This window comes from Lutjanus erythropterus, chromosome 10, assembly GCF_056507025.1.
Source record: "Lutjanus erythropterus isolate fLutEry1 chromosome 10, fLutEry1.hap2, whole genome shotgun sequence".
Lineage (NCBI taxonomy): Eukaryota > Metazoa > Chordata > Actinopteri > Lutjaniformes > Lutjanidae > Lutjanus > Lutjanus erythropterus.
Window position 1 is genome coordinate 37,675,224 of NC_139326.1, and position 14,291 is coordinate 37,689,514.

Below are 14,291 nucleotides of genomic sequence, written 5' to 3' on the forward strand. Positions count from 1 at the left end.
CACCTTTAATTTGATCATTCCTATCATATTGTTCATAAAGCTGATGCCAAGTTCGCCACAGGCTGTAGTACTAAACATAACCAGCAGGAAAATCTGTTAAGAGAACTTTAGACTTTTGGAAACAAAACATTTTGTATTTCAAAATGAAAAATGAATAATGGTTAACAATTTAATATTTTCAACTGCACCCATTTAATTTATAGGGAGCTAAATAATGACCAAGTTTTGAAATATAGATTTCAGAATACAGGTTTAATAAACTCAAAGATTCAAGTTTATCTAAACAAGTAAAGTAAATTCAAAATAAAAAAAGATTATGGGTCAGCAAAACTTTTGAGCTCATTTCAAAACTTAATTATGAGTTTTCTCAACTTTTTTTTTACCTGCAGTGAATAACCATGGACCAAAAGAGAAAATCAAGCACTAATTCAGACAACACATATTTAGAGGACTAAACAGTCAGGTGACAGACAAACACAAACCTTTGAAGTGTATTGCTACTAATTCCTCATGCCTTTAATAATAAATCATATTGTTCATAAAGCTGATGCAAAGTTTACCACACACTGCAATACCCAACATAACCAGCAGGAAAATCTGTTAAATAAAGTCTAAACTTTGCTTTAAGATAAAATCATTGCTTAACAACTTATACTTGGTTTTCTGCTTAAGTTAAGATCAAATTTAATTGTAAGTTCACTTTATAAAACCCCAGGAATGAAAAACTGGAAAAATATTTACTCTCTGAAACCATCTTTCTTCCACGATAATTTTACCACAAATATAAGTTTCACAGGTGACCACTGAGCAGATCAGGATGCCTCTCTCAAAGGCAGCACAACAGCACACACAGTTACTCATTTTCCTCACACACTGGTCCACTGATTACATCCAGTGACCTTCTAATCTCCAGTGAAAACCCCCCATCAAACCAAAGATGTCAATCTGGAGGATTACACACTCTAACACTGGATTTAGGCGAAAGTTGTAGCATTTTTCTCAGGTTACAGGCTGAGAACTGGAAACACCAGCAGAGTCCATATTAGCTGAGCCTCGGAACAGGCCCTTCTATTGGCTCTCCTGAAGCACAACAGGTGTACTGACAGGCTGACTATTGGCTGACCAACATGCACCTCACAGCCTGAACGAAGCCTCACAGTCACTTCAGACAGGTTTAAAATGAAGCATATAGCAACACACTCTCAACACAGACAGTGAAATAACATGACAAAACGTGTGCCCGTCACGCTGAAGTTAGTACATGTTACCAAAACGTAGCGTCGCACATGTCAAACACACCAAAGTGTCACTCACTCCGACATTTTCGCTCTTGCTCGGATAAGAGGCCAGTCTTCCACCGCCTTTAACCGGCATCCTGCTTCTCCTCAAGGCGGCTGTGCGGGCGCTGTGTCGTCGCGGTTAAACCCGGAGAAAGCCGTGCGTAAATTCAGACCCGGAGGTTAGCGTGGTGGCTAGTTTTTGAAACCAAACATATCTTTGTGACAGCCAAGGCCAGCTCCGCCCTCGTCTCAGGCAGGCTGGTGGTGTTCCTCCGGGTGGACAGGACAGCCTACTGGAGCCAGCAGGCTGGAAGAGGGAGGTCCGTCCGTCCTTCCGTCCGAGCCGAGCAGGCAGCACAACAACTGTGGGCTCACTCACTCACTCACTCACTCACGCTACGACAACACAACAATCATGGAAATGAACGTTTCCTGTTTCCTTCACTGGGAAAGGGTTTTATATTTAGCTGGAAATGGCTACACTTCGCTTTCAAAGTGGGGTGAACACCGCCACAGTGTGTCACAGCTGCTGTGGGAATATCGACTGAAGTGTAAACCTCCTCACGCTCACACTGATGTTGTAAAGCAGCTGTCTAATTTACTGTACACCAAATATAGACCTGCCTGCGCAGTTACGGCTCCTTTCCTGGTTAATTTCCCGACATGAACTACATCTCTTGAGCTTTTTCTTTATCAGGAAATTGCGTCCTGTCTACCAATCATTCTTCAGAACCCCACCGTATGCATGCCATGACACTCTAACTCACCATTTGTTAACTCTAAAGGAGCTAAACTGTAGTTTTTGAGGATTTTGGATAATTAAACTGTAAAGACAGACTTTCTTGAAGGCACATGAAGGCTACATAAGCCACAAGCCAAAAGTTGGGAATCACTAATTTAATATTTAATAAATAGCCTCTTTAACTTTTCTCTCTTAGCTGTCAAATAAATGTAGTGAAATAAAAATATGTTTCACATGTATTTTAAAGTACCATGACATGGAAATAGTCACTTAAAGTACAAATATCCTACATCACAACTGTACATATGTACAGTGCTTGAGTAAATGTACTTACATTCCATCACTGGAGTAAATATATTGCAGCACACCTTGTTCCACACACTATACAGTTATTCAGCTGATGTCCTATGCCACTATTTATTATATTTCCAGAAAACTTGGCATGTGAAATAGCCATGAAGAAATTATTCAGATCTTTTACTTAAAGGTAGAATGTGTGGGATTTGTCAGTTACTGTTTGATAACGCTCCAGAAAGATAGTTGATCGTTGAGTCTCAGAGGTTTTGAGTTGGTAAAGTGTCCCAAGCACTCCAAATAATTTATTGTTCACCAAATATAGACCTGCCGACGCAGTTATGGCTCCTTTCCTGGTTAATTCCCCGGCATGAACTATGTCTCTTGAGATTTTTCCTCAGAAGGAAATTGCATCCTTTCTACCAGTTACCCTTCAGAACCAGATTGTTTACTTTTGTCACTCAAATTCATCATACTGTAACTCTAGAGAGGCAAAACTGTAGTTTATGGTAGTATTTTGGATAGTTAAATTGTAAAGATGGACATTATTGAAGGCACATGAAGACTACGTATCTAATCATACACTTCTGAAACATGAAAAGAGGCCACAATTAGACATGTTTTTTGTACAAAATGGGCCACAAGCCAAGAGTTGGGAACCACAAATTTAACCTTTGATAAATAGCCTATTTAACTCTTCTTTTTAAAAAACAATCTTAATATAGGGTATGTTTTATGGAAATCTCAAAGGCTAATTTGTAACCTTAGCTGTCAAACAAATGTAATGATGTAAAAAAAAAAATACACTCTGTGTATAATAAAGTATCATGATGTGGAAGTAGTACAAGTAGCCTACCTCACAACTGTACATATGTACAGTGCTTGAGTAAATGTACTTAGTTACATTCCATCAATGGAGTAAATGTATTTGTAGCACACCTTGTTCCACACACTGTACAGTTATTCAGCTGATGTCCCACTTTTTATTATTTTTCAAGAAGACTTGAGACTTGAACATGTGAAATAGCGGTGAAGAAAGAATCAAACAAATCCTCAAAAACTGTAGTTTTTGAGGATTTCAGATAGTTAAACTGTAAAGCTATTAACTTTATTGAAGGCACATGAAGGCTACATAACTAATCATACACTTCCAAAACACAATAAGGGGCCACAACTAGACATTATTTTTTTCCAAGTGGCCACAAGCCAAAAAGTTGGGAACCACTGATATAATCTTAACAATAAACTGTAATTTAGTTAATTATATGTTTTATGTAAACTTTCACCTGTCAAATAAATGTATTTAAGTAAAAAAAATGTATTATTTTGCTCTAGTGTAGTAAAAAGTATCAAGTAGAATGAAATGGGCAGATTCAAGTAAAGTACAATACCTTGTTGTGAACAGTTTCATATAGGAATTACTTTCTTTCTGCTGTACAGTCTACTGGAATTACTTTCTTTCTGTTAGAGAGAAAGCACCACAGGCTGAGCGCCATTTAGTCCCATTATATTGGGGAGAAGGCAGACATATGGCTGATATTTCAAAACTCTGTAACTCACACCAAAACTATCTAGATGGATAAATAGTACAACAGGCCAGGGGAAATATGTAGTCCTAGTTTTGATTTTGGGTGAATTACTCATTTAATAATTAATAATTGTTTAACATTGTATTTATTAGTTTTTATAAGCTATGTTTTACGTAAAATCTCAATCTGTAATGCAGTCAAATGTAGTGAAGAGAAAAAAAATATTTCACTGTGAATTGCAGAAAAGGATATACTCCTGCACCATCAAAACAGTACTTGTGATGAGTGACAGCCCCACCCCAAGAAATCAAAAACCACATATTTTCCCTCTGGCCTTTAGTGCTATTTATCCATATACATTTTTTGTGATGTGAGTTGCAGAGTTTTGGAGATATGTGTTGTAGAGATGTCTGCCTTCTCTCCAATGAAAAGAGACTAAATGGCAATTGGCTTGCGGTGCACAAAGCACCAAAAACTACATTTGAAAATTTCAAAACTAGTGTCTGTTTCCAGAAATCATGACCTGGTTACTCAAGATAATCCACAGACCTTGTTGTGAGCACCTTCATGGAAGAACTACTTTCTTCCTAGTAGAAAAGAACAGTAGATGGCTGTCACCATGCCTCCAGTTTGGAGAAGCAGAGAGAACCAGCAAAGAAAGGTAAGCATTGTTCTGCTGTGGACAGGGTCAGCAGCAAAATAGTTTAGTGGCCTAAGAAATCAATATCTGTTTCAGTGTACCACAGCTTTTTATGATGGGAAGAAGCTGTTATATTGGAGTTTTTTGCTGCCGCTGCCTTGCTGTGTTTGTGTTAATGTATGACTTTGTTGTTTCACATAGGTAGTTCAGATTCACCAAAGCCACACAATACAACAAACTAATCAAACACATTGTATATTTAATTTTCAACAGTCTTGGATGTTTTGTGTGGAGAATTCTTCTACACAGCAAAGTGTTCAGGTCAGGAGGAGCCACAGTGCTGATGTGCTGCTGATGATGCTGTATCTTCATGTTCTATTATACTTCATGTCATGTTAATAATGTATGATCTTTGTGCTGAGGTTTGATCTTGAGGTGAACCTGTATTGATCCTCATTGAGAGCTGTTTCACTGCTTTAGCAAAAGCCAAACAGTAAAGCAGACAACCACGACTAAAGTACCAAAATATCTCATATGTCAAAGGCAACAGAATCAAACAAAATCAAAGCCTGTTAGTAGTGTCTTGGGTTGCTGAGAGAACTAGTAAATGAGGCTGAACAGTTCAAAATCAGGTGATTGAACCTGAACGTGGCTGGTTCCATGTTGGTGGAAAAGGTCTGACTTCTTTGTGCGACCATGGTGCTATATAGCACTTCAGCCACCCCAAACAACTGCTGAAGCCACTATTTTTTGCGTACATTCCAGGGTTGTTTGTTTATTGGACATGTATTTACTTCCTTCTGCTTCATTTTGAAGTACTGACTGGTTGTGTTCAGATATACAGAGTACTGGAGTGGCAGTGTCCTCTAGTTATTGAAGCTGCCGTCACATCGAGGCTGAAATCACTTAAAACTGTTCAAACTTTATTCCAAACAATACTAAATGTCAAAAACATAAAGAGGTTGCAGTCATGCAAAGGTCACTGAAATCAATATGATTTATCTTGGGACCTCGTCATGCATTAAAGCGCTGGTATCGGGGAAATTTTGACCATAGTGTGCTGCTTGAGAAAAGGTCACCAAAATCACAAGGAATCATCCTCTGTGGAAAATTATGACAATGTGGCCAACAGTTGAGACATTTTGCTGGATCGAGGTGTCGGTCAGACACAGCAGCAATCTCTGACAAACCTCCACTTCCTTGAATGGCTACTTGAGGCTGGCTCCAAAAACAACTTAATCCCCATAGAGCCGAAGATGAAAATGCCCGACTTCACAGCAGAAATAAACATGTTTACAACTGGGTGCAAAAATGGTTTTGGTCTCTATAGCTAATTTCTCTGTAAATTACCAGCTTAAATTGTATTTAGGATTAAAGTTACATATAACCAGTAGAGGTCACTCAGAAGAGGGCAGATCCCCACCAGGCAACAGATAGTGAAGCACCTACTGCAATCACCTTGTCATTTTATGCTGTTAGATATTTGTGAGTAATTTTTTCATAATTAGTGTATGAATTTTTGAGTTATGGCCCAAAATGTGTTTAGTGAGGTCACTGTGACCTTAGAGCATCAAAATATAGTGAATTCATCTTTAAGTCCAAGTGAAAGTTTGTGTTGAATTCCTTCAAGGCGTTCTTGAGATATCACATTCACAAGAATGAGATGACCTGGAAATATAGTGCCTCTGGTCATAAAAGTCTTTAAAAAAAGGGTTTTCAAGGTTTTTCCATAATTCTGAATCACAGAGGTCCTTCAGTATACAGTCATGAATGTGCACAAAAAAAGATTAGGCTGATCGGTCCAGTGAAATTTGAAATTAGCTGCAGACAAGCTTTAGGTCCAGACCACGCACGCACTCACTCATGCACTCATGCATTTGAGCAAGGATGCAAGTGATTACATGATCCCCTCCCAGCTTTTGCCTGGCTAGGATGTTTACAACCTGGTACAACAGCTGATTTATACATTTTTGACAGCTGTACAAGTGGTAAATTTCTACATCCTTTACCTGTTTAAATTATGGGGGTTCATTTCCTGCCTGCAGCCCTTTGCTGCATGTCATTCCTCCACTCTCTCTCTCCCCATTTCTTGTCATATCTTCAGCTGTCCTGTCAACTAAAGGCATAAAAAGCCCAAACAAATCTTGTAAAAAAAAAAAAAAAAAAAAGTAATCTGGCCCTGGCATTTTTTTGTCTGGACCTAAATCAATTCAGTGTGGAAAAAATTAATTCATAGCAAACTCATCAAGTGTGGGCTGTGATTTAACCCCTGCCTATAAGTGTGACTTTGCCTGTGAAAGTGAGTGTGTGGTTGTGTGTGTGCATGTGCCCTAACAAGCCTGTCTACCATGCTTGGGACAAAGCCCTCCTTTCATTCTAAACTCTGTCCCAGCAGCTGAGAACCACCAGTGAGACGCCAGCACCACTGTCAGCCACAGAGAGGCAGCGACATCTAGAGGCTACTGAGGGGAACACAGCAACAGCAGGATGAGAGAGAGGAGAGGAACGGACACTTGTTCTTTTACTATAGGACTGCAATATTATTAGTTTTGAAAGAAAAGATATCAGTTTTGAATGACTGATGAAAAGCTTCCTATGACACACACTAATGATTAAAAGAGTCCTGTTGCTGTGCATTTTAATAAAGATAATCCACCTGTTAAAGTGACCTTCCAGTGGACAAAATGTGGTGAAGTGCCCTCTAGAGTACCCTTAAGTAGATAAAATGAGCTGAAATGCCCTCTAGAGTGCCCTTCCACCAGAAAAAATGTGGTAAAGTGACCACTAGAGTGCCCTTCCACCAGACTGAATGAGGTAAAGTGTCCTTTAAAGTGCCCTTCAGTGGATAAAATGTGGTAAAGTGCCCTCTAGAGTGTTCTTCCACCAGAAAAAAGGGGGTGGGGGAGTAAAGTGCCTTCTACTGGACAAAATGTGGTAAAGTGCCCACTAGAGTGCCCTTCAAAGGGACAAAATGTGGAAAAGTGTCCTTTAGAGTGCCCTTCAGTAGATAAAATGTGGCAAAGTGCCCAATAGAGTGCCCTTTGAGTGGACAAAATGTGATAAAATGCATCACGACCTTTGGCACATTGGTGCTTTACCACATTCAGCTGGTGCCCTTATTTTTTTCTGCCCCTGCCCGTCACACAGCCTGAGTCTGCCACTGCCATCTCCACTAATATGCTGTGGGAGTGAACAACCCCAGAATAGAGAGGGGGCGTTAACGTCCTCAACTGTCAACATGACATGAATTCCTTGGTCTTAAACCTACTTTTGTAGTTGGAGCAAACATTTTTTCTGCAGTATAATTATCAGATCTTGTCTTCTTTTCCAGATTTTAAAGGGATACTTAAGATTATTTGAAGTGTTATCAAAGTCAGTGTATTACCTACAGTAGATGGCGGTCAGGACGGCCACAGTTTGAAGAAGCAGCAGGAGTACTGGTGTATGAAGCTAAGCAATGTACTGCTGTGGACAGGGTCAGTCAGCATAGTAACAACAGTGTATAAGTGAATGGCACTCTGAAACTAATGTGCCAACTTGCTAAGAATACCAAATCTTGCATAATGTTTCTTTAAGCTCAATAAATACTGAAAATATTTGAATGGAATTTTTCTCATATGTCCAGGACACTGAAGTCTTCCAGGACATATGGCACTGAATTCTGACACACAGACACACACACAAACACACACTGCCAGTGTCCTAGAATTGAAATGTTGGAATATTTTTCTCACGTCTGTCTTGTCACACTGAGGGCAGATGAATCTTTCGCCTGCCAAAACTGACTCACTGATGGAGACTGATGAAATATGTTGTGACAGACAGAAAGGACAAACACAGACGGAAACAGAAGCAATTCCATATTGCAGACTGCTGTGCCATGAATTAGTCATATGGCTCAGAAACCAATTGAACAGCATCCAAAATATATTTACTACTACTACTGCAGCTAATAATAAGTATATATATTTGAAATTATAGCAAGGCCATGATTGTGTAGGCAGGCATTCCATATCAGTCCTCATATTTTTGTAGCACTTTAGCACTACACTTTGAGATTTATTAGTAGTGGTAGGGTCCTTATGGGTGCTGCCAATCCTTGAAAACACTTGAATTTTAATGTAAGGTTAGAGTGCTTGAAGCTGCTTTAAACTGTAACTGCAGCTCAGTTTAGTACATACATCTTCCCTGTGTGCCAGGCACAGCTTGATATAACTCAGAATTGTTTTAAAAGCATATTTGACTAATGCAAGACTGGTGAAAATCTTCCCTAATGTAGATCCTTCACTGAAAGGGTCAACAGCACATTACATACACATGCTATGGTCCTGCCCCAAACTTAACCCCTTTTGGGTCGATGTCTTTATCGCCAACACTAAGGTTTTTTTGCAAGACTCGACAATCATATATACTCTTAAAGGTTCCTTGCAAAAGTTTAGAAATATCTGCACTCCCTGTTTAGAATACTATGACATTTTACAAATACCATTAAATAAGGACAATTAGAATACTAGCATTATCCCTAATTTCCACCAGGTGGGGCACTTGGGCCAGTTCACAGCCATTCTAGACAATGCTCCACCAGAAGCGTCATGACGCATTTCAGACGCTTCCCAGAAGCGGCTCAGCACTCTGCGGAGAAAACTCACCTAGTCTATTTTTGACGGATGTCGCATCAGTTAGCGCAGAGCAGGTTGAACGGGTAGGAAGTCAGGCATGGAAAAGGCAGGGAGAATCCAGTTAATTTTCAGAATAAAAGACCCCATGCAGACTAAATAAAAAATAAACAATTTAACTACGTAGCGTGCTTATCCATGGTAGAGGCACAAAGAGCAAGGAAAGAGGACTTAATCAACAAATTCAGAGAAAGTAAACATAATCAGACCTGGATGAGCAGCGCAGGCTGTATACCAGCATGCATAAAAGTGCAATGGTAAAGGAAAACAGGGAAATCTTAAAAAGCCTCACTGATGTCACCTGTTACATTACCAAGCATAATAATTTCCTGCAACGTTTCCTGTTGCAATGACTCTGTCTCTATTGCCATCTATTGTGATGTATAAGTATACGATGTGTGAACACACTGTAAGCTACATGTGTCCATTGATTTGGTTGATTAGATCATGCTTTACCTTTACTTCACAGGAGGCCTTCAGCACATTTGTTGATTTATAGCTAACAAACATACACTATATTTGTTCTGTTGAACTCGGCGGGCTGCATTACTTGAATGTAGACATACTGTATGCCCATCAGTGGTGGAAAGAGTACAGCATGTTTACATTACTGAAATATTACTCAATTACAAGTAGGGTTGCAAATTTTGTGCATATTCCTCAAAACATAGTTGTAAACGCTAAAATCGATGAATCATTAATAATTTGTAATATAAAAAATACATGTGTTCTCCCCTCATTTTTACCCCACCTGACCCCTACCTCTTTTTTGTCATTTTAAGTTTCCTTATTCAACAAATGGCTCCACCAGACAAAACAACGGGGTGCAATTACTGCCATTTCTAGACTATTGATTAAATATCTATTAATAGATTTTTAATTGGTGAAATTCTTAATGGCAATTAATCGATTAATGATTAATCATTAACATCCCTACTCCAAACCTTTGCTGCTGTAGACTTTTGTTTTGTTTTGTTTTTTGTCCATATGTCCTGGTTTTCACTGGCCTGTTTGTGATCAGAGCATCTTATTGGCTACAAAAATGCAGATGAAAGTTTAAGATATTAATTTAACTGGTGCTCGGTACTCAATTATGATTTTAAAAGTAACTAAGTAGATTACATAGTGTAATACATACTTAAGGTCAAGTACAAGTACAGGCTTGCAAAAAAATAATTAATTTAAGTAATTTGAGTATTTGTAACTAGTTACTTCTACCCCTGATGAACACTGATAGGTGACTGCCTACCAGATTTCATCGTATGTCACTGAAATGCAGTCGGGTTAAGAATTAAAATAGACTTGAGAGGAGGTTATTGAGGTGATACTGTGTCATGTTTGAAAATGCTGCTTTGTATAAATATGGTCTTTTTTATCTACGGAGGCACTGCAGTGACGGAATATATGAATCAGTCTCTTAAATGGAATCATAATGCAGCCGGAGGGACATCGATCCACAAACTGCTTTCATATTCTGCCTGACATTTCTCTTCTCTTCTCCCTGTTGTTCCCGCGCACAAACACTCACGCCCTCTCTGATCACGAGCAGCTACGTGACACGTCCGCTAAATGATCATATATTCCCCAACTGCATGATTTCACACAGGAGGAAGCAGGACCACAGATAAGAGGAGAAGTCAGTGATCAAACAGGCCATTACTGAACTCTGTGCCACATCACTGTGCTCACTTAATACCTACTCCTGTAATCCTATTTCACAAAAAGTTAATCCACCTGCCATGTGCAGCACGGTGAATGATGGTTTTCAAAGCTCAACAGTGTTTGACAACTCTTACCTAACCCCAAATAAACCACAGAAATAAGCTTAAAAAATGATTAACCAGCAGTTATATCCATGGTGGGATCCATCTGTTCCCTCAGCTAACTGTAATGAATTACCTCATCACAAGAGTATCATCTGAAGCTCAGCTGGTTAATATTGTAGTATCAGTAACTGCTCAAATGACTGTAATGTAATATGAAAGATTTATTTTATATTTTGATGAACCTGATGTGCTGATTTAACCTGACGCACCAGATGGTTTGTTACACAGAACTATCTGGGAAGCCGTCCGTAGAAACTGTTTGTGAAAGGGCGGACACTTTCATTAAAACCTCTGGCTGGTGATTGGATGAACCATCTGTCACGTCTAACATGGGCTAACTTCAACCAATCAGATCAACTTTTTTAAAGTACTGCACGATAATACTGGATGTATTGTGTGAGTGTAAAGGTCCAAAATGGGCACGTTGCCAGGCAACACTGTACCATGGAGGGTTTGGCTGAACCAAATGGGTGGTAAAATGTAACGGACATGTACATGTGTGCATCCACGGGCTTAAAAGCTCAAATTTGGAAGCATTTAAAAGATAATACAAGTAAATCATCTCTTTATTTCAATTATGCATCATTACTTGCATAATATTTAAAGAGGCTACACAGTGAGAAAAAAATAATAGCCAATTAAATTGTAAGGTGCCAAGAGATTTCCAGCCCTACTGGATATTTTTTGGGCCAAAATGGTGGTCATTATATTGTTTCCATGGCTCCTGGATAAACAGGAGGAGCGAGCTGGATAAATGAGGGCAGGAGAGAGGAGAGAAAGACGAGCAGGAGAAGGAGCACGATCAATGTCTGCAGGAAGGTGACACCTGTCAATGTGTAGCCTGCCTGTTCCCTCAGCTCACTGACACAGCACAGACCTGTCTACTGACCCACCACACATGCTGGTAGGTTACAGCGGTGTGAGAGGCTGCACTGATCCTGCTGCACAACCTTTAAAACCTGCAAGTATGTATTCACCCCCTGTCTGAAACACTCTGTTTTAGCTCCTGCCCTCTCCGCCCAAAAAGCCCAGTCTGCTCTGACTGGTCAGCTTCCTGCTCAGGGGGAGCAGACCCTGCCCACTGTAATTCACTAGCTATTCAGTGGGTGGGACGGTCACCTGTCTAGAGGTGGTGCTAAGCCTTTTACGACATGAGAAGGGGAGGCGAATGTGGCTGGTGTTTTGGAACACGCATTTTCTGCAAAAACAAGAGAGGACAGCAGTTTCTCCTATTTCAGGGGACTTAAAAGACATTGGGGCTTCATATTTTTGTTGGAATACCATGATCGCATATTATTTGACTGTGAGGTAGGGCTAGCTTATGCTGATCTAAAGCGCAAGTTGAAAGCACAAGGTGCAGTTGATTTAATTATTCAATGTGTGTCTAAATGCACCGTTGCTAGCTTGTACCAGACCATGACGAGTTCTCTTCCTAGTATAAATGATGATGGACAAAATCCACCAAAAAAGGAATAAACTCTTATAGATAACTCTTTTATCCAGCAAACTCACAGGCATTCCAACCCCAAACTTATCTGATCCCTGAGCCTCAAAACTCACAATCATACATGACTCAACCAGAACTTTAACACCCTCCCTTCTGGACGCTGGTACTTCATGTGTAGTGAGGCTGGTTTCAGCACGAGCTTCATTCCAACAGCCATTGGAAACCTCCTCTTAAGTTACAAGAAATCCAGTCTGTGGTGTGTAGAGTATCAGTCAGTGTTTGTGTGTCTGTTGTTTGACCCCTTTTTTCTTTATACTCCTGTATATCTTTTTTTTGTGCTATGTATGCACTGTATGCAATATTCCAGGTTGGTGCGGTGTCTGAAGCACAGCAAAATAAAATATAAAAAAAACAGGCAGAGTGCAGGGTCTCTGCAGATGCAGAGACCAACACACACTTCTAGTGGTTCATGAGCGTTGATTGAGAGGGATTATGTTTATACGAGTCTATACATTATTTTTTAGGAAAATGTTGCATATTATGCCTTTAATAGATTTTCAATACCCATACTAATACCTTGATTTCAATACTGTTTTTTTTTTTCTATACCAATTTTATAAATTCCATTTTATCAAAATGAAATTACTTTACAGATTACAGTACTCTTTAAAGGAGGAAGTTGCTCAAAGGTCTGGGAGCAGCTGGGGAAACTATTTTTACTCTGCACACTTGACTCAGTCTGGATAAGAGGCGAATGTGGAGAACCTGTTTGGACACGTGTTCTGGACAAAAAACAATACACCAGTGTCCAATAGTATATCTTTGAGTGCAGTGACCTGTTAATTTGCTGTGAGTGTGCACTTGCTCACCTTAGCACAGGTAGAAAACAGATTAGTCCATAGTTCATCACAGGTAAGTTTCCAATCAGCTATTTCAGTTTCAGCATGGTGCAAAACTCCACGCTGCCACACAGACACAGCCAAAAAACCTTTTGTTTCACCATCACACACCTGCTGCTCATCACCTGTACATACATACATACAGTATGGTCACCTGTGTATTACATTAACATAAAACAAAACAAACAAACAAAACTACATTATGGCTCCAACGCTATATATAAAGACATATAAATAGCTGTCAAAAGGAACATTAAGAACAAACAGCAGTGCCTAATCCAAAGAAGTAGAGGCGGGGAATGACTCTGGGTGATGGGAATTAGTGTCAGAGTGAGACCTCTTACTTTCTTGGTGCTGGAGAGCAGCTAGCCCAGATCTGACAACCATCCATTGTCTAAACGTGTTTATTTCTCTTATCTATCAGTCTGTAAACAACAAAATGGTTGCTGTCAGAAACGCTCTCTGCTCAGCTTCAAGTTATTTATCCCAGAGGTGGCGAGCAGAAGAGGACGATGTGGTCTTACTAAGGTTAGCTGCACTGGCTAGCTACCAAGCAGCACAAAGTTCATTTAACATTAGTCGTCTGTGCAGATAAGAAGCTGGTGAGGAAAAAAACCTCTACTACTTCAACGTAGTGTTTCTCCCTCTGTGTCTCTACAATGTGTAAAATTCGATTATTAACATTATTAGATCTTGGTACAAGCATGCTGCATGCTCAATGAGTCACTGATACTGAGGAGATTCACTCCACAGACATCGAAATGTGGTACAGCACGAGGAGTCACTTTTCAGCACTCGATAGGATCGAAGCAATTCAGCTGGTGCCATTAAAAGTATCACAGTTCCATACCCAACACTGGCACTGACTGCAGAAACACTGACACATATAAAGACGGACAAAATGACAGCTCGCCAAAAGTGAAATTAAAGTATATTGATCGCCCCCTGGTGGCTGGCT

At 39.7% G+C, this 14,291-nt stretch overlaps 1 protein-coding gene across 1 annotated transcript in view; it reads right to left on the bottom strand.

The window, feature by feature from the left end:
- Positions 1–1,849, bottom strand: part of LOC146320809 (tight junction protein 2-like) — a 121,024-nt gene extending 119,175 nt beyond the window's left edge. The window contains exon 1 of the mRNA XM_084729224.1: positions 1,315–1,849. Coding sequence (XP_084585350.1) covers positions 1,315–1,374 — 60 coding nt within the window. The 5' untranslated portion in view covers positions 1,375–1,849. The remainder of the gene's footprint in view (positions 1–1,314) is intronic.
- Positions 1,850–14,291: the final 12,442 nt, after the last annotated feature.